This window comes from Drosophila sulfurigaster, chromosome 2L, assembly GCF_023558435.1.
Source record: "Drosophila sulfurigaster albostrigata strain 15112-1811.04 chromosome 2L, ASM2355843v2, whole genome shotgun sequence".
Taxonomy (NCBI): domain Eukaryota; kingdom Metazoa; phylum Arthropoda; class Insecta; order Diptera; family Drosophilidae; genus Drosophila; species Drosophila sulfurigaster.
Window position 1 is genome coordinate 10,661,644 of NC_084881.1, and position 23,708 is coordinate 10,685,351.

At 37.2% G+C, this 23,708-nt stretch overlaps 1 protein-coding gene and 1 long non-coding RNA gene across 7 annotated transcripts in view; one reads left to right on the forward strand and one right to left on the reverse strand.

Annotated features, from left to right (window-relative positions):
- The window catches only part of LOC133835564 (cell adhesion molecule 2), a 45,271-nt gene that overhangs the window by 12,533 nt on the left and 9,030 nt on the right, over nucleotides 1-23,708 (forward strand). The window contains exons 3-9 of one of the 2 annotated variants that reach the window (XM_062265559.1): nucleotides 6,713-6,787; nucleotides 11,478-11,575; nucleotides 12,919-13,064; nucleotides 13,584-13,645; nucleotides 18,450-18,608; nucleotides 20,406-20,534; nucleotides 21,593-21,727. In XM_062265559.1, coding sequence (XP_062121543.1) covers nucleotides 6,713-6,787; nucleotides 11,478-11,575; nucleotides 12,919-13,064; nucleotides 13,584-13,645; nucleotides 18,450-18,608; nucleotides 20,406-20,534; nucleotides 21,593-21,727 — 804 coding nt within the window. The remainder of the gene's footprint in view (nucleotides 1-6,712; nucleotides 6,788-11,477; nucleotides 11,576-12,918; nucleotides 13,065-13,583; nucleotides 13,646-18,449; nucleotides 18,609-20,405; nucleotides 20,535-21,592; nucleotides 21,728-23,708) is intronic. The other variant, XM_062265568.1, reaches the window with a different exon arrangement.
- Nucleotides 1,881-21,913, reverse strand: LOC133835598 (uncharacterized). 5 transcript variants are annotated; one of them, XR_009893618.1, is made up of 5 exons: nucleotides 21,880-21,913; nucleotides 21,457-21,791; nucleotides 3,550-3,692; nucleotides 2,102-3,226; nucleotides 1,881-1,999 (listed from the first exon to the last, which is right to left on the reverse strand). It is a non-coding gene; the product is annotated as an uncharacterized LOC133835598 (long non-coding RNA). The 5 variants fall into 5 exon arrangements; XR_009893617.1 differs by having other exon boundaries at nucleotides 1,881-3,226; XR_009893614.1 differs by lacking the exons at nucleotides 1,881-1,999; nucleotides 2,102-3,226 and having other exon boundaries at nucleotides 3,286-3,692.

Below are 23,708 nucleotides of genomic sequence, written 5' to 3' on the forward strand. Positions count from 1 at the left end.
CCACTCCGCATGACGCGTTTGCTGCAATTGTTTGACAATTTTTCAACAATTTCCCAACTGACTGCAAAATTGCTGTTGCCTTTTTCGCTTTTCCCTCTCTCCCATTCGCTTCCTATTTCACAGCATTCTTTCATAGTGTCTGTTGTGTGTGTCTGTGTGTGTGTGCGTGTGCATCTTTCACACCCTTTAGCGCTGCTGCTGAAAGTATGCAACACTTTTTTGTGCTTTACATTGTTTAGCGCGTCGCTTTTGGCCGACGGGGCGGATGAGCAACGAGCAACGAGCAGGAAAACAGAGTAAAAAAGAACGGCAATCACAGCTCCTGTTGGCCTTTTACTGTGGCGTTGTTGATGTTGTTTTTTTTTTCGTTTTTGTTGCTTTTCTATTGCTGTAATTTGTTTTTTATTTTGTTCTCCTCTGCTCCGCTCTGCTGTGTTTTGTTCTGCTTTGTTTTCATTTTGTTTTTGCTGTTTTTTGTTGCGCTTTTCGTCTTTGCCTCTTGGCGAATGTTTGTTTTTAACATCATTTCACGTTAGCTTCGTTTGTTCGCATCTCGTTTGAAGTCGCCTTTGTAGTTTTATTTTACACAAATTTAATTTGCCAGCATTTTGCATTTGACCTGACCTATGCTTCCTCCCCTTCTCCCTCCCACACCACATCTCCATTAGCCTTAGGCTAGTCTTTGAATTTCGAATGCAAACTCGCCAGGCCGAGTCTCGAGAAATATGTCAGCAAACGCACTAAACTCAATTAGCAAAAAAGCCACTGGTCTGTTGCACTTTTGCCCACCGATGAATGCAAAATGATAAAGTTATCGTGGTGTCTGGACAAGCTTTTAACCTCCGCCACATGACACCGCAATGGGAATTGCCAACTGCTCAGAAATTTTAACACTATATTCGGGCTGTGCTAATTTGAAAGTTACACTATGCTAGGTAAATGCTGCCCATAAAAGTTGACTGGCCAATAACTGACATTTTGGCAACTGGCAACTTGCAGTTTGCAGTTTGCTATCCGAGTCATGCCACAAAGTCAAGTCCCTGAGAGCCGCTGCACGCATCACTTACTTCTCTCACTTTGCACTCTCTCGCTGTGCACTTTCTCTGCTCTCTGCTCTCACGTACACAGAAAACTTGAAGTTTTACAATCATTTTGACCCACTGTGAATTTGCTGACCAACTTGGTCCACACAAAGTTGTCTTGAATGCAGCTTAGGTTATACCAAGGTGTTTTAAGAGATTGATGGGTTAGAGATTAAGTGAATAAAACTCTCCGACCACTTGCTAACATCAAGGAGCAATCAATCCTAGTCTTTAAACGATGCTTTCGACTTCTTATAATTGACTAAACGAAACTGATAACAATAATTTTACGTTCAAAATTAGAATAGAACTAGAATAGAATTAGAATTTAAAATATTTGTAAATTTGTTGGCATTCAAAGTTCATATGCAACTATTTCTGCTGTTATTCAAGTATTCATGCCGAAAAGCTAGAAAGTTCTGTGCTCCGCCTTTCTCATTAACTCTGCCTCAATGTCCCTGGGCTGCGAACGTGAGTTGCAAGTAACCGTCAAGGCTTTGACTAGTGCTCCAATTAAATTGGAAAAAAAAAAAGAATTAAAATAGTATGCCACACACTGCGTAATAAAATAATTTATTTAACAAATTAAGTTAAAAAGACATGAAAATTAAAATTAAATTTTTAAATTGTAATATTAATTTAGAGAAAAGAATATAATGCGAATATAAATAAAATTATTAATTTAAATATTTAAAGATACAAACAAAAAATACATTAAATATATGTAAGAAAATGACTTGTAAAAGTAGAATTGAATACTAAATAAAATTAAAAAGCTTGGGGAGAACTGTTGTAAAAAAAAAAAATCAGAATGTAATAGATTAAATGGCATCAACATTCCTTTAAACATTAAAATAGAAAATTCTGTCCTTTGTTCTACATCTCCCACCTAAGTTGAGTCCAATTTGCTGTTGTAACTGAAAATTTGTCGAAATTTGTCGTAATTATAATCATTAGGCGCAAACAAAAGCAAATTGTAGACAAATTTGTGCAACTTGGAGGCAGTTGTTGACACCTACTTGAGTGTTTGTGGAGATCCCATGCAGCGTTCCCTATACTCAGTATCTGTAACCGTATCCGACTGCGTATCCGGGTGCTAAGCTGTCTACAGTTTTTGGGCTAATAAATCATTGAGAGCTGACACGAAAATTGGCTTAAATGCGTTAGCATTATGGCTAAAATCAACAGCAGACGTCCAGGCGCCTCTCTCTTCCTCTCGTCTCTCTCACTGTCTCAGCCCGCGGCTGTGGCAGCAACTGAGATGCTGAACGTACGATGGGCTGTCTGTCGCAGCAGGTGCGTTGCTTCTCAAAGGAGGCGCCACAGGATGCGTAAATTAAAATGTTCGTGTACTTGCACAGCAAAAAAAAAAAATGAAGAAGAGAAAGCTTGAGAGTTTTTCCCATAAATGGCAGTGCCAGGAGCTACAGTTTTTCTTCGGCAACTTTATTGTTTTTGTTGCATAATTTTTTTTTGAACATTTATTTTCATTTGTTTTCGTTTGTTGTTCGACTACGCCTACCGTGCGCCAAAACAGAAGGAATGAGATGAAAAGAGAGAGAGAGAGACAGGGAGACTGACAATGGTCTGTGAAAATTTAAAGCATATTTCTTGGCGAGCTGCCGCAAGTAAAATGGCATAATAAATAAATCTACTTTGAATTAGCGCCATTTACTTTACATTTATTTTTGCCGCCGTGCAATTTATGGCCTCCGACGTCCCAAAGATTCTCTCTTTCTCTTTCTCTGTCGATTTTTCTTCTTTCTCCAATCTGCATACATCTTTGGTTATTGTTGTTGTTGTTGGTGCTGTCGCTTCAATTTCGGCGCGTGCTTTTTGGCTAATGAAGTTTTGAGGTTCGCTTGGCCTATTTGCCGTCTCCGTCGCTCTTTCTCTGTCTCTCTCTTTCTCTTTCTCTTTCACTTTCTCCATCTCTCACTGCCTCACGCAAATGGAGCGCAGTGTATTGCGGCATTCCTCAAAAAGGTGAGTGCAATCAAGTGGCAAACAGAAATAGCTCAATTTGAAGTATGTTCATAAGCATTTCGAGGGCTTAATGATAAGGAAATGAAAGATGGCCAATTCCCAGAAACTTCGACTTGCCACTTTTCTTTGGTTGGTAGTCTAAATATACTTCAAACTGTCTAAAGAAATTTAAGAGATTGAAAATAGCTTTATACAATTTTTTGAAGTCAGTTATAATGTAATTCACTTAACTAAATGTATCATCAAACATTTATTGAATTATTATTATTATGTTTCACATTTTGTATTAAATATTAGCACCAAAAATTTAATAAACAAGTTTTAGAAAATAATATTGTAGTATATCAAAATATGATTATATCGCAATTCAAAATAATAACTGTTATAAATTGTAACTGTCACATAATTGCAGGTTATTTTTCGGGAACGCTAACTTGGCCCACAATTTGCTATTAAAGTAAATTCCGTGACATTTACATACCAATTTCTTACTTACTACCAATCATCACTTTCTTGGCAAACATTTCTCGACTCGCTGTGCGATTGCTATTGATTTTTACTAGCATTTACTTTTTGGCCACCTTGGCATATATTTCGCTTAGTTTTTTTTCGGCATGATGACAGCTAGAAAAAAAGAGAGTAGAGAAAAAAAAACACACACAAGTTATTTATAAGCGTAAAGGCCTTGGACTTTAACCGGTGCGTGCAGACACACTGTCAATAGAGCAAATGAATTGGAATTTGGCATAGCTCGCGAATGGGCGATTGGGCAATTTGGTGATTGAGGTGGTGAGAGGGGGGAAAGGTAGAGGGAAAAAGAGGGAGAGATAGAGGGAAAGGAGAGTAGAGCAAGCAAAAGCGACGCAAATGGCAAATGGCAACATTGACATAAGAAATGTGAAACGAGAGAAATGAGAAACACAAAATAAGAAAAATAAGTAATTCATAGCAGACAGCTGCAGTTGAAAAAGAAGGAGGAGGAGGAGAAAAAGGGCACGGACAAATGGCGGAAGAGGAAACAAATTTTCAATTAATTCTCATGCTCAACAATTCGGGCACAGTTTGCATTTTAATAAACGCCAAGCACATGCTAACTGCCATTGGTATGAGAAAAGTAAAAGGGGATGGGAGAGAGTGAGAAGGATAGGGGTAGGGAGAGGGAGAAGAGATGTTGCCTGCCCTATTGCATTCGCAGTGACTTTGGGAAAATGTCACAGCTGCCTGGCAGGGCAAATACATTTTGTGGCTGTTGCAGCGACGCACAGAAGTATGCAATAAATTCGATTTCACAAGCATTTGGGGTTGGTTTTGCTGCTGGATTGACAAAGAGCAGGAGACAGGGGGCTGGAGAATGAACGTTGTGCATTCTCAGCTAGCAAACATCAAACGCAGTAAAAAGCAAAGCCGATGCTGATGCTGAAGTTGGGCAACAACTTTGCGCTCGACTTGGCAGCTCAGCCTGTTTGTAATATTTTGTGTTGCATTGTTGCATACCACAGCCAACCCACTCCCCGCAATCACAAATCCCCCCCCTTCGGCATCGTCATGCCAATCCCAATTCCAATCCCAATTTCCATCCTCCACTCCCTTCGCTTTCGGCTGTCCAACATCTTTGCTGTCATATTGCATAGAGCTGTTTTTGTTGCCTTGTGTCTAGTAGCTTGTGGATCACATGTGTGTGGAGGCAAAGAAAACGCATTCAAAAGGGCCACAAATGTTGCCAGTGAATGTTACGTGCCATCCTGACCAGACCTCACCACACCAACAGACCCCTGAATAGACCGAAACAGTTGTGCAACTTTTTCAGAAAAGTTCCTTTTACGCGTTCTTTCACATTTTGCTGCTCCGCATCGAATGACGTGATTTGCAGTCAACTCTCGACGTGACCGTGAAAATGGGTTAGCTCATAATAAAAATGCTGAAAAATGAATAAAAAAACTAAGAAATCAGGTTGGCAGTTTCTTATAAAGTGTAGCCAGGTTTGCCAATGGCAATAGAGATGTACGATGAGGGACTTTCAACAGGAGCCATAAAGTGAGAAATTCAAATATCTATGACAGCAAGTAAACTTTTTGGCAGAATGATATAAAATAAAATATTTCTTCATTTCAAAGCAATAAATACCAACTCAAATGATATTTATTTTCTTTACTATAATAATATTGCGACACTCAATATTTTATTCGATTTAAAAAAAGATCAATAATAATCATTCTTTAAAAATTCAAAATTTAGTCAAAATATTTTCTGTGTCTATTGTCAACAGTTTGAAACAAAACAAGTTTGAAAGCTACAGTCGAGTATGCCTGACTGTGAGATACGCGGTATTCATTAAACAAACCAATGCGGTATTGTTCTTAAAATATACTAATTTAATATACCTCAAAATACTAAAATATACAGAAGGTTGTATTTGGTATATTGATACATTTCAAATAAAAATAAAATACCATAGAGTACAAAATATACAAGATTGCCAGCCAAAGCAACGAAGACCCATAGTAAGTAAACGTTTTTTCCCATACAAGTATATTTCAATAAATTTCTCTTTTCAACTTCGGTAACACTACATTAACTAACACTTTAAGTCAACACCTATTAGTTACAAAATTAACTTGTAAATATTTATTTTAGATATTTTATTTGATTTATACTTAATGTCAAAACAAACTCTTTACTTAAATACTCTAAAGCTTTTCTATAAGTTCATGCCAATTTCACCTGAATTCGTGAATGCATTTTGAATGCAACCATTTGAACTTTACTTCCGGTTATCAATTTATTTCCAATGAAATTCCCTTTATCAGCTCTACTGAGTCAATTTGAGCTAATAATAATTCTAATCAATAAGCCCATTACCAGCAAATTTACCTCTTCGATGCAATAATTCCACCAATTGCAAATTCTAAACAGAAACGCATGAACGTAAATCCGTTTACACATTTGCCCCCCCATTTGGCTGAGTTTGGTAAATATTTTATGATGCGTGCACTGCATTTCATTACATGTCTGGGGAAAGCGATGCCCAACTTCAGAGCTAACTCAAACCTCATGATGGTTCAATTATTGATTTCAATGCCAGACACTTCATTCCTAGCTTCGGTTTCTGCTCTTGCTGCTGTTGCAGCTGCTGCACAGGAGTCAAATTGCACATTTTGTGCAACTTCATTTTGTGGTTTGTGAAAATTACAAGCTGCTCGTAAAGAACTGCTCGGCGCACAAATGCGCCAAAATATTGTAAAAAAAAAAAACAAACAAACGAGACTACACCAAATGGGAAGTGGAGCATCGAACATCTCTTCACACTCTCATCTCTGTATCTGGCTCTCTGCATATCTCCCTAGCGACCAGATATGTGGCGCTGTAGTGTGCGTGTTGTGTGCGGTTTTAAGGGGAATGTTTGGAGGGGTTGCTGGTCGATTGCTGTGGAAGCTGTTTATCTGTTTATATGCTCGCCACAAATTGAATTTCCCGAGCAGAGTTGCGAGTAACTCGACTAAAATTAACTACCTAATATCGGTGAATGTAACTGACTAACACTTTGTTCTCGTTCTGTGTCTCTTTTTTCTCATCCGCTCTTCGCTTTCACGGGGCACTTTGGTCTCGATTTCCATGAAAACGTAAACGAAAACGAAAACCTAAAGCGGAAATGCAAAATCACGAAGAGCTGCTGGAGGACATACGCGAGGATACGGCCGTCAATGCGATACCAGACAAAGGTAAGGAAACACCCACTCTGCCACATGTTGTCGTCAGTTACTATCTCTTTTTCAGTTGCAAAACATTTTGAAGTACTAAATCTAGCTTTTCTTTGCAATAGGATTTGTTGCAGCTAGACTTTCATTCACAAACTTTGTCCCAAAAACAGACATTGTGGGAATTTAAATTTGCAGAAAACTTTAATCTTAATGAGCTGAAGAACTACTATAAGTCTATTAAATGTCAATATTCGCGAATACACATTATGGAATAGACTGCTTCAGGCTGTTGCGCACATTTCGTACATAAAGCACAAGGATTGATTAAATAAAGGAATAAATTAATTAAGCTTGCAGATTCGAGTAAATTTTATTAACATTGTATAACAATCTTGCGCAATGTTGATACTTTAAAAAGAACAACACAAGAGTCAAGGAAGTCATTTGTTAAAGTCAAAGTTCGCCTCATATTTAATTTGTTAAGATTTTGTCTGAATAAAACAGAACATTTTGTTTAGTTTAAATAAATGAAAATATGTTACTTTACACAATAACTTGCTCTATATTAAAAACTATGAACATAAAGCGATTGATATAAATATATTATTTTATACTACATAATAAATGGAAAGAGTTTTCTCAATTTATTTTTTCTACGAAAACTTTAGCTATCAAATTACGCATTCACTTTCCTAAAATTGAAACATATATTTTTTGTTATGTTTGTCTATATTTAAAGATATATTATATATAAATTGTAATATTTACAAATTTATGTTTGACTACCGCACAAGAAAAAAGTGTTTTTCTTAGAGCATTAACACTTCGTTGTGCTCAATTGAAATTTGTGCTAACGTGTTCTCGTATCGTTTTACTTATCCCAAGCGTCACGTGCTCATTTCTTGCCCCTGTTTCATAGTGCTGCCAGCGAGTGTTGCCATTACGAGTCGGTGTCGGTGTCTGTCTTCAGTTTTCTGCGCTGTGTTCTCTGGCGCTGAGCAGCGCTGTTGTCGCAGCATTTTTTCTCGCTTTTAAATTTTATTTATTGTAAATTGTATTTGAAACGTGCTGAGGTTCCATTTCTGCCTTCTCCCGTCTAAGAAAAAAAAGAAAGCAACTAAAAAAAATATATATACACGAAATAAGCTCAAGCTAAAGCTGCCCTTGGCGTGAATGTGTTCTGTCGTCATGTGTGTGTGTGCGTTTGTGTGTATGAGAGTGAGTGTGTCGTGCAACTTAATAGAGTTGTTTAGCATTTAAATAGCGCCATTTGCTGACTGTTGTTGCTGCCGCTGCTGCTGCTGCTGGCGTGCTTATTAAGTTGAAATGCAGAGTGGAGTCGAGGCGAGTCAAGTTGAGGCGAGTTGACTTAATAAAGTGAGCTTAAAGTTTAATTTGACAGAGAGACGGAAATACGCCTAGTGTGCTTATGGGAGGCCTAAAAGCCACTCATGGAAAAGCCAAAATGCTCACATAAATGTATTTTATAATACAAATAAGAAACCCCTATCATACGATATGGGTAAATAAATAAATGAAAGATTAAAACTGATTCACAAACATTTGTGTTTACGGTTTGTTTAGCTGAATTAGGAAATGAGAAGGGAGAAAACAATCGCATGCAAATAAACAAATTATAAACGAATTATATGTTATGTTATTTCCACTGTTTGTAAAATGCTGCCAATTTCCACACTAAGTTGTACTATATTTACTATTCCCGTTATAAAAAGCATTTCTATGATCATGACAATTACAAATATGGAGCATAAGCCCCACACTGTATTCCAGGCTAAGCCACTTGAAATCCACATGAAATAAGAACAACAACAACGAATGGAGGGCGGAGCTCAAAAACGATTTGCTTTATTCGCATATATCATAAACATTATGTTAAGCACAGAGAGAGGCAAAGGATATGCATAAGGATATGCAATAAATCCACTCAAGGCACAAGACATATGCACATTAAATCCTAATTTCATGTGCCCATAAATCCACTAAACAATCACACCCAAGTCTCTGGGCGAATGATGTGCCACAAAACAAAATATGTTACGAATTTGCGAATTTGCACATATTTACACACGAACGCGCCGAAAAGTATGCCATAAAAATACACGCAACGCTCAGTGAGGAAAGTAAATGGAAGGAGACGGCAGACGACGAAGGATAAAGTGAAAGTAAAAGCGAAGTGGGAAAGGGAGTCAGATATCAATATGAACGGAGCCAAAATCAAATGAGTTGGCAAAAGGCATCCGAGAGTAGCGACTGAGCAGAAAGGAAAAGATTAAGCCTGTTTAGCGGGTGGTGGGGAAGGCGGTAGACTTGAGGAAGAAAACAGGACAGTCTGTGGCAAATTTTTATTGACGCGTCGGGAGCTGGGTAATCGAGCTTATTAGCAAGTGCTGTGGCGACGGGAAGCGACGTTGTCATTGCCTACACTTGGGCACTTGGACTTGCTATCGCCATTATTATTATCTACTGAAGCATACTTCAGGACACACACAAAGGAAAACAAATGCCAAGCCGAAGATAAGATACTCTCCACGACATTGTTTATGGCTTTGCAAGATTAAAAGTAACTTTTCTTTTCGCGAGTATAAAAATGTTAGCCAACTTAAGGTAAACATTTTTTTAAGTACTTGTTTATCTATTGTGACTGGAAGAGTATTTGAATACAGAGTGTGAAATATGATACCAAAATGTGGGCTGTTAACACTTTAATGTTGCAAGTAATTTAATATACCGTAGTTGACTGGCAAAAGCGCCGCTGTTAATCAGTTAATCAGCACTTTGATTTCCATAGAATATGCAGCATACCCCTTTGGGGATTGAGTACATAATAAGCGGCGCAGAACGTGATGTTTAGACGCAGATTAGGCGACAATCAGCAACATGACAACACACAAAGCAAACACATACACTTGCACACAGGCAAACAAGCACACACACATGTACACATTGACACAGTGCTAAACCAAAATACAAACACACAAAGTTGCCAGCGATGTTGGGCATTGCGCACTTTCGCGCTGTTTACCCCTTGCAAGTGAGATTTACAGCCACATCAATACACATCAACAAAAAATGAAAGAAAAAACAACATTCTCTTCCTCTGCCTCTCTAACTCTGTCTCTCACTCTTCTGTTTGCTTATCACATTGTTTACGCATTTTGAGTACAAGATTGTTATGTGTTGATTTGCTTTAACTGACGCGTGCCCCGCATGTAAGAAAGCATCACCAGCCGACGCGGCATGCTTCGTTTGCTTGGCATGTATGTTTTTTTTGTTCTTGTTTTTGTTTTTGCCTTCGGTCTCATTCTATGTAACGCCAACTTTGTTGAGGTCTCCTTGGCATGTCAACGGCATGCACAAACATACTCACACACACCCACGCGACAAGTGCGAGTGGGTAAAGTTTTAAAGCCTCCCACAAAAGAAAACCACAAAATCTGTTGCATACTTGCGGGCGGTCGCGCTTTTAAAGTCAACCCGCGCACTGTGCGCATCGCTGAGCATTGATTGACTGGCTGACTGACGCATTGACTAACTCACTGCTAGCGAGCTCAAACGGCAGCCAGTCAGCATAATTTTGTGGTTGAGCCAAAGTGGTAAAGTGTGAGCTCAACTAGAGCTGCTTGTCAGACGAAAGTATATTTATCTGCTATATATGGTATTTGAAAGTGAAGTGCAGAACACTTCCTTAGAATGTGTAATGCAAATAAACAAATCTAAATTCAATATAATTCTGTTTAATTTAGATTTATTGAGATAAACGAATATGCATTTTAAAGTGTGTGTTCAATTAGAAATTAGATCAAGTAAGAAAGCTACACTCGTGTTTTTGGGGTATATTAATTTGGTATTTTTTGAAATTAAATATTCCTCAAAAATACTGAAAATATAACAAGCTTAAATTTTTGGTGTATTGATATAGTACCACATTTTAAATACCCCACAAAGTACAAAATAGAATAGACTGTCAGCCAAAGCAACTAAGTCCCGTAGTAATTAGGCTTTTTTTTCCATATATGAGAATTTTTTAAATAAATTTAAAAATTAAACACCCGAAAATCGACTTCAGCTTCAAAATTTCGCTTGTTATTCGATTCGAAAGTGAGCGTGTCAAAACTTGCTCTGCATGCAACCATAACAAGTGCGTCTTCATACTATGTTCATATCGTCTCAGCTCTTGACTCTGATCAAGAATATACTTTATTGGATGGGATATGCCTTCTTCTGCCTGTTAAATAGATATCCTTGAATGCCGTTCTACTCAATGAGTATCGTATATAAGAAAGATATTAACCAAAATTTATTTTATTTATTTAATTTTGTTATTCATATCTTAAACTTTTCTTCAGAGTAAAATTATTAATAAACAATACTGAAATTTAAAACTCTTTTAATGTGCACTATTGATGTGTAAAGTCGTTTTATCTAAGAATTGAGGCTCTTAGCTTGACTCTATTTGGAAAGTTAAGCTCCCCTATTCTAAGATAAGTTTGACTTATGTTTCAACACATCAAATCAATTTAAGTTACTATATGTGTCTATTAAATCCAATCCAATTAAAGGTATATACAGAGGTTTCAATAGTCAACTTTTGGGAGAAACACTCTGATATGTACCTTGTTTTGGATTAGACTTAAAAATATTTAAAAAATGTAATTTTAACTTTGCTATTTCTGAATCAATTTCATTGCAGATTTACCCAAATTCGGCGAACTCCTGCAGAATGTCACGATTCCCGTGGGACGAGAGGCTGTGCTTCAGTGTGTTGTGGACAATCTGCAAACGTATAAGGTAAGTAGTTTGTTTTCGATTGCCATGGCACTAAAAACAGGACATTGCTTGCTTGATAGTTTGACAATCAGTGTAGCAATTATAGGGGAGGCAACACCTATCGCCAGGTGTTGCTTTTAATGGAAACAGCTCGCGGCGCTGTCATTCCAAACAGTTTACACTTCATCAAATAAAACGTGGCCTACTAGTTTTGGCTTGCCACACCCCGAATAGAACCCTTTTTTGGGGCCGTGCGTGCGTTCTCGTTAAACACATAATGCGTGTGCGCCATTTATGCTGACCCTTTTCTTTTTCCATCCATGCTCTCCTCTCTCACTCCTCTGAGATGGGTTCTCATGGCCCGAGCACGTTCTGCAGCCCCTTGGGCTCCACTTTGATTTCGTGACCCGATGGGTGAGAGCACAAAAAATGGTCCGCAATGAATTGCCAAAACGAAACGAAAATAGCAAACGGCTGGCCACAAATTTTTGTTAGTCAGCTTTTAGGCCGGGTGCAAAGGTAAATGGACCCAATGAAAGCACACGCAACAAATTGATAATCTTTTGGGTTCGTCCAGGTTTTCAGCGTCCTTGATGATATCGTTGTTGGCCAGCGTCCAATTGGTAAATGTGCTCTTATTATGTTTGAGTAATTCTGAATAATGTTGTTCCGCATTGTCTGTTGCATTAAAGCGTACAAATTGAAAGCTAGTGAATTGATGTCTCTCATATCAGCGTATATGAAAAGAAGACAACAATTTCTCTACCTTATAACTTGAGCGCTTTTTGGGTTGCCTTAACGAAAGGTAACTTTATTTCCAGTTTCCGGTAATTAATTTGTCTACATTTAAATGTATCACTTTTGTGGGCTTGATTGTTATATTCTTGAATTGTAATTCTACACTTTTTATTTAACAATTTATTTACTTTCACAATTTCAGTAACTTTATGCTAAATTGCAAGTACGCCAGACTGTATAGTAATCAATTACAAACTATGCAATAAGGAATACTCAGAATTTAGCACAATTCAATGACACTAAATTAATAAATGCACCGAATCACCTTGGACTCAACAGAGCTGAACTCACCGTGACCCACTTAATGGGCTGCAACTTGTGCTTCAAATTTCCACTTTTGCCACCTTAAATCAAATTGTCGGCCGCCTTTTAGGCGACACTCTGTGTCTATGGACTAATAAATGAGCTTGGGCCACGCTACCTTAACATTAATATTATAGCTAAATCGTTGAGCGTTTTAGTTTTACAATTTTCTCCATTTGCCGCTCAAAAAAGTATTTTGTTCTCTTCCTTTGTGACTATAATATTTCCTTTCTTTTTTCCTGCTGTTTTTTTTTTTTTTGTAGATTGCGTGGCTACGTGTCGATACACAGACCATTTTAACGATACAAAATCACGTCATAACCAAAAATCATCGTATGAGCATTACTCACGCCGAGAAACGTGCTTGGATATTGCGTATACGTGATGTCAAGGAATCGGACAAGGGCTGGTAATGTATAAACTCCATCAACAATAATACAAATATACGTTTTCTATCTCTGCACATATTTTTATTCAATTAGTCAAATTTGAGAACATAATTATAACTACTTTTGTTGCAATTCATTTAATTAAATTTGATATTTTATAATAGAAACTAAAAATTTTTCGTAAACTGTTTAGTATTTATTTTTGTTTGTTGTCACAATAATTTGTCATCCAATTTACCATACTTTGTGCTTGGATAATCTCATACTTTGTAGACAACTCACATTTTCCATTTCGTTTCAAATGTTTCATAACTTTAAATACTTTTTATTTTTATTTACTTTCACAGTTCTCTCATACTAAAGTCTTTTGCATTTTGCACACATAATTTTTATGTGTTGCCATTCCATCATGTTTTTATCATAAAATGCCGCCACGCACGCTTGCCTATCGCATTTTTGAGTTCGTTTTTTGTTTTACAACATAAGCCCTATATACGGAATCAAGAATAATCTAACATGAAAATGTTCACAAATGGCAGGTACATGTGCCAAATAAACACGGATCCTATGAAGAGCCAAGTCGGTTATCTGGATGTTGTCGGTGAGTAGACTGAATTTATAATAAAGTTTCATACGTTTATAAACGACAAATAGTTCATATGCACATGAGGAATTTTATTTTAGTAGTTCATAAAACAACCATGCAGAAGTTATTATAAATAAATATGTAAAGAATTGCGCTAAACATATCAAACTATTTATACAAAACTTTTGCTGCAGTGCTTCAACAGGTTTTAATGACTTCAGCTTATAATCATTCATAATTTATTTTAATGTAATTATCGGAAGAAAACAATTTAATTGGGAGTTATGACATAATTTTGTTACTTTTCTATGCATATCTATATTGACTTGCCACACTTAATTTGTTGTACAGAAGAAACAAGCAGTTAAGAGTCTTAAATTAATTGCAATTTGTCTTGACTGCTAGCTGGTCAATGAGTCGATCGATTGACGCCCTCAACTTGTGCTTCATTTTGCAATTGATAGTTTTTTTTTTTGTTTTCTGATTTTGTTTTTTTTTTTTCGTATTTGTTTGAAATAGCACTAATTGCTCAGCGAAGTGTTGAGCGAGAAAAATGGGAAAGTGGGCTAGTTTCAGTGGAGTGTATTGGGGGCTAAAGTTGTGCACAACTTCTAACAACTCACGATTGAGTCTAATTGCAATGGTTGCCGACTGCGTTTAGTGAGGGCGTTTGTTTGCCAGTTTTGTAAACTATTGGCTAACTGAGTTGGCCACTCTTAAAGCCACGTCTCTTAACACACTTAAAGCGTCTATCGACAAGTCCTTACTTTTCACTTAGCTGGCACATTAGTTGTTATTGTCAATTTTCCACTTCCACTTCTTCTGTCTTTTTTTTTAAACCTAAATGAAACAATGAACAGTTAGAGAGCAGCAGGTAATGAAACAATTTACATGCTACGTGCCTTTTGCATCGGAGCTAGTCTCGCACACTCCTGCACACCTTTACGTATGTGTGTGTGTGTGTGTATGTCGTACATATACGTCCATTTCCATGTCCGCTTTCAAGTCCCAGCTCGTGTCCATGCGCCCACGTTAATTATTCAGGCGGCGTACGAAAACCTCAGACAAGGAGACAAGCCCACAGACTGATTTTAAATGAATATGCCGCCCTCTTCACTGCTCCGCTCAGCTGGATGAGGGTTCACGGTTTTTGGTTTGCCTTGCTTCCGGCTTGCCTGGATTCCCGCTTACAGCCCAAAAAAAAACCGCGGCATTTTGCTACGGTCGTAAGTAACCACTTTGGTTGATTGTGTTTTCATTGATGTCGAAATTCATTACAGCCATCTACACTGCACGAAATTTGTGCTGTGAAATGAAGCCAACAGCAGCAGAAAGTTGAAACTGCCCCATTGACTGACTGACAGTGCAAAATGCTTTTCGCTCAAATGAACTAAGTCTACGAGCAAAATTGCGAAACCACTTTAAATCAGCGCGGCTTTTGCTGCCACTGACAAAGTGTGTGATTCTCTGTTGCACGCTTCCCTTCACTCTTCACTCTCCTTCACTCCTCCAGTGTCACACAAAAACAAACACATAAACAAGCGACGCTCAACTATCTCTAGCGTCACATTGTAGTCATCATCAGCACCCTCAACATAAAATCATTGTTTATTTAGCAACGCCAGGAAATGTTTGCGAGCCAGCCAAGAGAATTTAACAGACACAAAGTTGAGGAAGGTAAAGAAAATGTATCACCAGAGACTCTTCTAGACGTTTAAATTGAAGTTCTTGAATTCCAAGCGAAGCTGTCATTTCTACAATTGAAAATAATAGCTTTAACTGGTTAATGCATAACTTGCAATGAAGAGATAAAGATGATAATTTTTTAAACGCTACGGTAGACAAACTTTCACAATAAAATATTAGTGTCAAAATATTCAAAAAGTAATCTCTTTTAAAAGCATTTTATTTTCATTCTTAGGAAATTGTCTTTCTATTTAAAGTTTCAGGTTTTTACTAATGTAAACAAATTTTTGTTAAAGCTTGAATATAAATTCAATTAGGTTCCTTCTTTATCTTACACTCAATTGATAGAATTATCTACGACATTTTATCTATTGGCTTCAATTTCATACTTTAATTCAATTTAAATGTTATCAATTCAAATTCCCCCTATTTGTTCACAAGTCTATAAATCAAAGTGTGAATTTTTCATATTTTTCGAGCATTCAACAAATCGATTCATGTATTATTAGCCCGCAACAAAAAAATGCCATGCAAATCAAATAAAATGCATAAATGAAAGAAATTCGCGAATATCGAAAATGCTATATCAAAAAAATGTGAGAAAACGCTACAGTGTCACGAACCGTGCGGACTTAGTTCAGACAATGCCTTTAACAGCATAAGCAAAACATCAATGCGAATATATATGATTTGAAATGAATTATTCAATGCCTGGCTGGCATCTAGATACGAGTATGTATATAAAAACAATCAACAATACAAACACCAAACACAACAAACATAAAAAAGAACCAAGTTTAACTGCATCAGCAAATAAAAGCAACTAAAAACGTCGCCAATGCCACCGAAAATGTGTCCACAATTTTTATGGATGAGAAATTTGTTGTCCATTTTCGGGCAGCTTTGATGTATGGCAGTTTTTCGGGGGCGATAGTCAATGCTTTATTGTGCATATGCTAGCAGTAGGGTGGGGCAAAGTAGAACGCTTTGGGCGGTAGTGCAGTCAAGTGGCAAAGCTGTGAAAGTGTCAAAACGGCATCGGGTGACGTCGAAACTGGATTTGTTGTCTCAACGCGCAGTGGAAAATTGCAGAAAAATGGCAATTTAATGTAAAGAATTTATTACTCGAGGCTTCTGCACTTCAGTTCAACTTAACAGAGAAACAAGTGGGATACACTTTAAGTAATATTAATTTGAATTTTAAGCGCATTATGAAATTATGCAAACCGCTTAAAAAATCCAATTCATAAAAATTGCTTTTAATCTTTATTTCCATTTGCCTGATTTAAGCACATTTGAAATTAATTTTTATCTCACATCATTTCAGTTCATTTCATAACTTATCACCCACTGAGTACGGCGATAAAAAGCGTTTACTCCAACACGTGCCTCCTCCTTGTTACCCTCACACGCAGCCCAAATCATTTGTCGTCTTGAGTTGGGCCTTTTGTATGACATGGTTGAGCCATTACTGGCAACTTACAAGTTAACCGAGGCCTCTGTGTGTGTGTGTTGCCTACTCAACTTGTTCAACATGACGTATACGCAATGTAATGTGTGCACTGAGCAAAGTGGAGTAAAAAAGCAAAAGTACATTTTGTAAAACATGCCCATCATTGTTGATACGTCGACTTTTCTCTCTCAACTCTCAATATATGCGTCATAAGTTGGCACTGTTTGCTTTTGGCTTTCGCTCAAGTGTTGGCCATTAAACGTGTGCCAATCGTTCTCTCTCTTAGTTCTCGTCCTTAGAACGAATGACAAAGAGAGTAAAGAAATCACTATGGTGAATGGATGTCAATAATTTCTTGGAAGCTGTCATTCTTATATAAATTACCAAATTGCTGCCAGTTTCTCATTCTCACAATTTTCCCAGCATTCTTTTCTTTTTTGTGGCCAAACAAAATTGGGGAAAATAAAAAGAAAATCAACTTTTTAAACGCTCCAGTTATTAAATGCACATTTTGTTTGGTTTGCGATAGGACAGGGAACGTTCATTCATTAAGTGGCCTAGCATCATTCCCTCTTTCTGTTTTTTTGTCCTCTCTCTCCCCAGTTTCTGTTTTGGCCAACTGAAAAATTGTCAAGCGTAAAATTATAATTAATTGCCCAGTAACACCAGAGACTGGCAGTCACAACAGACAGCGGACGATAGACGACAGTTCCAGGTCCTGTCTCCGGTCTACCGTCTGGTACATGGAAGATAGCTCGCAACAGGCAAAATGTCAAAAATATTCTTGTAGGACATACATAAAGTCGTAACCTTATTTCAGGCACTTGTCAGCTGGAGAATATGTTTTTTTCCTGAATGTGTGAACTGCCGCAAAAATTGTGATAATTGTAAAAGAGAAACACCAAAATTGTGTTTGGAGTGGCTTAATTGGGACAAATTCGAAACATTTAATTATCACACAGTTAAGTTTTCAGTATCAATTTAACTTATTTTAAGCTACTTGTGTCCAATAAAATAAACTTTTTGAGCACTAACTAAATAACAAATTTAATGAAGATTCTTCAACAAGAATTTAAAGATATTTATATTCAAAACCATAAAAAATACTTACATAAATGCAATAAAAAAATGTTAATATTAAGTAAAGAGTCCGATTAAACTTCCATCTATACACAACTTTAATTGTATTTTGAGAGTGTGAAAAGTTACAAACATAAATTCAATTTAAAAACATTTATTGAAATATATTAAATACATTATTGCACATTTTTAAAAAGATATTTTAAACTTCTTTGTTCAAAACAAAATATGCAAAATCAATTAAAGTCTTTTTAAATTGCCACTAACTGCTATTTGCTGTTTTGAAAGCCACTCAAAAATATTTCTTTATTTCATTTTCTCATTTACATGGCATGTGAACGGCGACAACAACTGTAAACCAACCAAACAACCAACCCGCCGACCAACAATGTCATGAACAACAACAACTACAACACAACATCAACAACTACAATAACTATACTATTGCCAACTGCTGACACCTGGTGAACAATCCACGGTCTACGGTCTGTGTGCTGTGCTCATTTCATTACCGCCCACGCGGCGTATGAATAATATGTCGCTTGTAACTGTTGCCATAACTATGTCTGTATGTGCGTGTGTGTATGTTGGCGTATACAGTGCCACCAGACATTCTGGACTATCCGACCAGCACGGACATGGTCATACGAGAGGGTTCAAACGTAACCCTAAAATGTGCAGCAACCGGTTCTCCAACGCCAACGATAACCTGGCGACGCGAAGGTGGCGAACTGATACCACTACCCAATGGCGCCGAGGGTAAGCATACATACATACAAATACATATATACCATAGCCAGAGAGCGAATGAAAGTGTGAGTGCGAATGCGAATACGAATGGGGGAGGGGAGAGTGGGCAAGTAGCTTGCTGTTTGCATGACAAATGGACTCTGGCGGAGATTCTGCGGGCTGGGCATGTAAATTATTTGCTGCAATGTCGAAGTCAAACAATGGTGCGTGCTCTCTCAGCATTAAATTTCCATGACAGCATTTTAAAGTTACTTTCACAATTCCTTATAATTAACTTGAAGCCACATCGAAGCACAGGACGTCGCACTTGTTTCAATAATAACAATTGCTAGACTGTAATTAATTCATAAACCAAAGTCATTGTTCGTGACTGTGCAAGGTGCGCAAATGACGCTAATAAAGGACACTGATCAACTTTTGATATCAAGGTTAATTGTAGAGCTCTTAAGCACTCAAGTGCTTCAATTTTACGATTTAAATAAAAATTTTTCCAAAGTGTTCATTTGTTGGCGGAAAACTTGAAAAAATTAAATCAACTATTATAGCAAATGAAAAGAACAAAGCGTGTACCTAATTAGATTACTTTTTTTCATCTCAAAATATGTAATTTATTTAATTGTTTTACGTTAATTACAAAATGATTTTTAACCAATATTAGTTTTAAACAACATCAACAATAAAAATGTTTAAAATATGTAGGATGGAATATCGGTTGACAAAATTGCAATAAAACATATTTCTATGTAAAATATATATAATGATAAAAACAATAAATTATTATTAAATATTTTGCGACGGATTTGTTATAATTCTGAAGGAAATTCAATTGCTTAGACTAGAATTTAACATACATCATTTATTTATTATATGTTCTACTCCCTGCATTTTATTTTCTTTCCTTGGTATTCAGTGTAGTTCAATAATAAGCCAGTGTTAAAGTCACTCTCGACATAGCTGTCGAGATTGATCAGATAGTTGGAGCTTGAAGCACGGCTGGTTTTATTGATGCCAAAGAACAATATGCCTGCGATAATGCTGGCTGAAACTGTGACAGGTGCATTACTTGAAAGGAAAAGCATGGCAAAAGGCATTCTCAATACAAATCCACTTGTAAATCTACATCGAGACTGTGGTTTTGGTGCTGTCAGCTTGGGCTGGGCCAAATGAAACATTCATTACACTTTTGCCACCACCCGGCAAATCGATAAATCGCTCAACAGACTTTCCTATTCGTCTTTAGCTTCGATTTTGTCCAACACACACAAAATGAGATGGAAATAAAATGCCAATGTGCTTCGATAGGCAACGAAAGGAAAGGACCTGTGAATTAGAATGTTTCGGAGTTGTTCGAGGAACAGGACTCGTATGGAAATTTTTCAAAAGGAATTGCAAGTCTGCTTCGTCATAATGCTGCAGTTGATGCATAACCAAAAAATCAAAATAAAAGTTCTGACTTGCATATGCAATGAGTAAGAAACTGACTGTTTTTCAACTAGAAGTCTATTTGAATAATACTAATGAAATATTTATGTATGGTTGAGTAATTTCTGAGATTTCGTTTTAATTGTTTGCTCTATTGTTATATGAATTTCTCAAACCCTTCACCATTTACCAACACAAAATAGTTCAAGTAAGCGAACGAATAAATATTTGGAGGAATACAAATATAGTGAATACACTAACAGTTGTGTTCACATTTGTGTGCCAGCAATTGTTGTTTGCTTAACAAATTTGTTTGATATCCTAATTAACCTATATGTTTCTCTGTCTCTCTCTCTCTCTTTATGTCTTTTCTTGTGCTTGCAGCCATCGCGTACAACGGCTCGTTTCTGACCATTGCCAAAGTGAATCGCTTGAATATGGGCGCCTATCTCTGCATTGCCTCAAATGGCATCCCGCCAACAGTCAGCAAGCGTGTCATGCTCATTGTGCATTGTAAGTATGCGGGATTTGCAGTCTGTCCCAGAACTGGGAAAAATGGGGAGCTGAGGGGCATATCAATTTTGCATATTTAAATATTTATAGTTTTACGCTAGAGCACCGCATGGCGTCACTGCCGTTGTCGGTGTCGCTTGTCGTTTGTCGGTGTCCTGGTGTCGGAGTCGGAGTCGGTGGCGTATGAGCAATGTGCTCCAGACTGGAGCGGAGATGGCGCAGACAGCGACACACACAAAGCGCCACTTCAAATCTCACCATAGAAAATATGCTGTGCATTTTAATATTGCTCGGAAACAGAGGCAACCAGAGAACTGGCCAATCTCCATCCCTCTCGCTCTTTCTCTCTCTATCTATCTCACTCTTTGGCACTTTGTCTGTTGGCTGCATACTTTTAGGTGCCATGCATAAAGTAAATAATTAAGTGTGCCCCAGCTAGTTAGCATTTTTAGCGCACTTTTGCTTTGGCACTTTCCCTCCTTCCTGCCCTTCTACCCGCTGCCAGCCAACACGCAACTACTGCTAATTAAATAAAAATTTAAGTTGCTGAGCAATTTGCGAGGCAAGTTTACTGTTAGGTGAGCTGTAAAGTGCGCTACATTCTGAATGGAGCTGCAGCAGCGAGTGCATAAAGCAAAGCTCGCGGTTAACCATTTATCCTCTTGGCAAGTTTACTTACTTAACTTATTCAACTGCGAATATTAACAAAAAAAAAAGCAAAACGAAAACATCAGGAATTTTCTCTCTGCGGTTTTCAATAAAAATTAAAAAGCAATTAGTTGCACAAATAAAAGGCAACCGCAACAAATCGCATTGCAAAACGAAACAATAACAAATGGAATTTCATATGAATGCGAATACAATTTTTTCCTTCACACATGCCAGTGTCCAGTGGCCATTGCCATTCATTTAAGCCACATACCTGACCTGCCATTACAATTACATTCCGCCATTAAACGTCGTTCTCCGGTACTCAGTTAACTCCCATCCTTGCTCTTTGTTCTTTTTACGCATACTTTACGAGCTTTGGTGTTATTCCTCCTTTTATCCTTTTACAGTTCCGCCAATGATTTGGATACAAAATCAATTAGTTGGTGCCGCACTTGCACAGAACATTTCCCTGGAATGCCAATCAGAGGCGTTTCCCAAGTCCATTAATTACTGGATGAAGAATGATACGATTATAGTGCCTGGTAAGTTAGTGCAAAAAGCGTAGAGACGATAAAGTCAAAATCATTCAATCAACTTTATTGTACACTAAATTTCGCACCAAAAATAGACAAATACAATATACGAAACTTTGACTGATTTGTGTGTGGTTAAAAATACAAATTTAAATAATTACCTTCTATCTTTACTGAATGAAATCCATTTTTATTCTGAAATGAATAAGAAAGTGAAATAAATCAAAAATAACTCCAATAAATAAACTCATATTATCTCATTTCCTTCTAGGAAATTCAATTTCTAGTTGGTAAAACTTACTGCAGAAAAAACGGGGAAACCATTTAATTATGGTCTTTATTTAATGTAGTAAATGATTTTTTTAATGAAATTGCTGTGCTGCCTTTCACTTGAGCAAAATGTACAAAATAAGCATAAAATTCTACAAAATGTAATTAATTTGACGCATAGTCAGAGCAATTCTTTGATTGCACTCTAACCCTTAGGCGCAATTTCAACTTAATTTCCTGGCGGCCATTAAAAAAGCTGACCATCTACCATCAAGCATCTAGCCATTCACTCAAACGCCCACTCATCTTGCACGGCAAATGAACTGCACGACAAAAAAAAAATGAAAAAAGAAAAAGATCGAGAAAGAACAAAAAAAGAGAATAGAAAAGGACAAAAAGCCAACATCGGACGCCCACTTAAAACCACAGTCTGCACTTTCCCCTCTTTCTTTCTCTCTCTCTCTCTACAGAGTGTAGAGCAGGCCTCAAGCTGGCCAAGAGCCTAGCGAAAAAGTCACAGACATCCAGACAGTTTTTTCGCTCTCTCTCCTCGTTTTTCTCGTTTTGGTTTTTTGTCTCCGTTTTTTATCTCCTGTTGTTTTCAAGTTGTGCCGTGACACAAAATGGAAAAAGTGATTGAAAATGACCTCGAGTCAAAAGCAGTTTCAGTAGCCAGCAAACTGTCCTCCAGTTGGAAGTTCTTAATGGAGTTTTTTTTAGCCGAAGTGCGTTGAATTTCATAAGTACATAAAAGGGTTGCTTTTCAGAACTTATGGCCAGCAGAAGTGCCAAGTTTAAGCGGCTTATGAATTGGCCAGGAAAACGAAGTTAAAATCAGTTTTAGATATTTTTAAAGTTCTCTTCACAAAATCTGAAAATAATAGATTCCATGAATTCAATCCATTTCGAGTTTATTATCATGTATCCACAGATTTCGTTTGTGCTTAAAGTAATCTTGATCAAAATTGGATTTACTCATATCGTATTAATTGTCGGAAATCTCGAGACTGAACTCAATTTCCATTTAATCCGAAACATAAGCAAATCTCTGCTTTAATCCATTTCAAAAGCATTTTGTCTAAACTAATCAGTCACTTAGCTGTCATGCATAACAATTACCTGTGGCCAGTTTTGCTACCCTAGAAAATGCTCGACAAAATGAAACGACAAAGCTTAGTGCAAACTACTAAATCTAACCGACATCAAACGTAAATCAAAAGACTGCTAGCCAAGCTACCAAGAAACTCCATGGGGGGCAGATGATGGCAAAACGGGTTTTTGTATAAATTAAAATGAAACATTTGATATGGGGAAGACCTGAGGTTGCCCAAGATGACAACAATTCGAGGTAAAAGTTGATTTTTCTTTCGGGGAGGTTTTTTTTTGCTCAGTTTTATTTTTGGTAAGCCAAATTACTTTAACTCAGGACAAGGCCAGACAAAGGACACCAAATTCGACAAATATACACATATGTCCAGTCCATGTGTGGGTGTGTGTGTATATCAGCTAACCAGACTGTTGACTCGGCAATTCCAAATGCGAAAGTGACTGACTAACTGACTGACCGAATGGGGGAATGATAGAATGTCTGACTGCAGCTGTAGTAAAACGGGTTAAATTTCATTGCGGTTATATATGAGCTTCATCCTCACATAGCAACACACATACATACATCTATACATACATATATCGTGTACACAGAGCAATTACTAAACGTGTT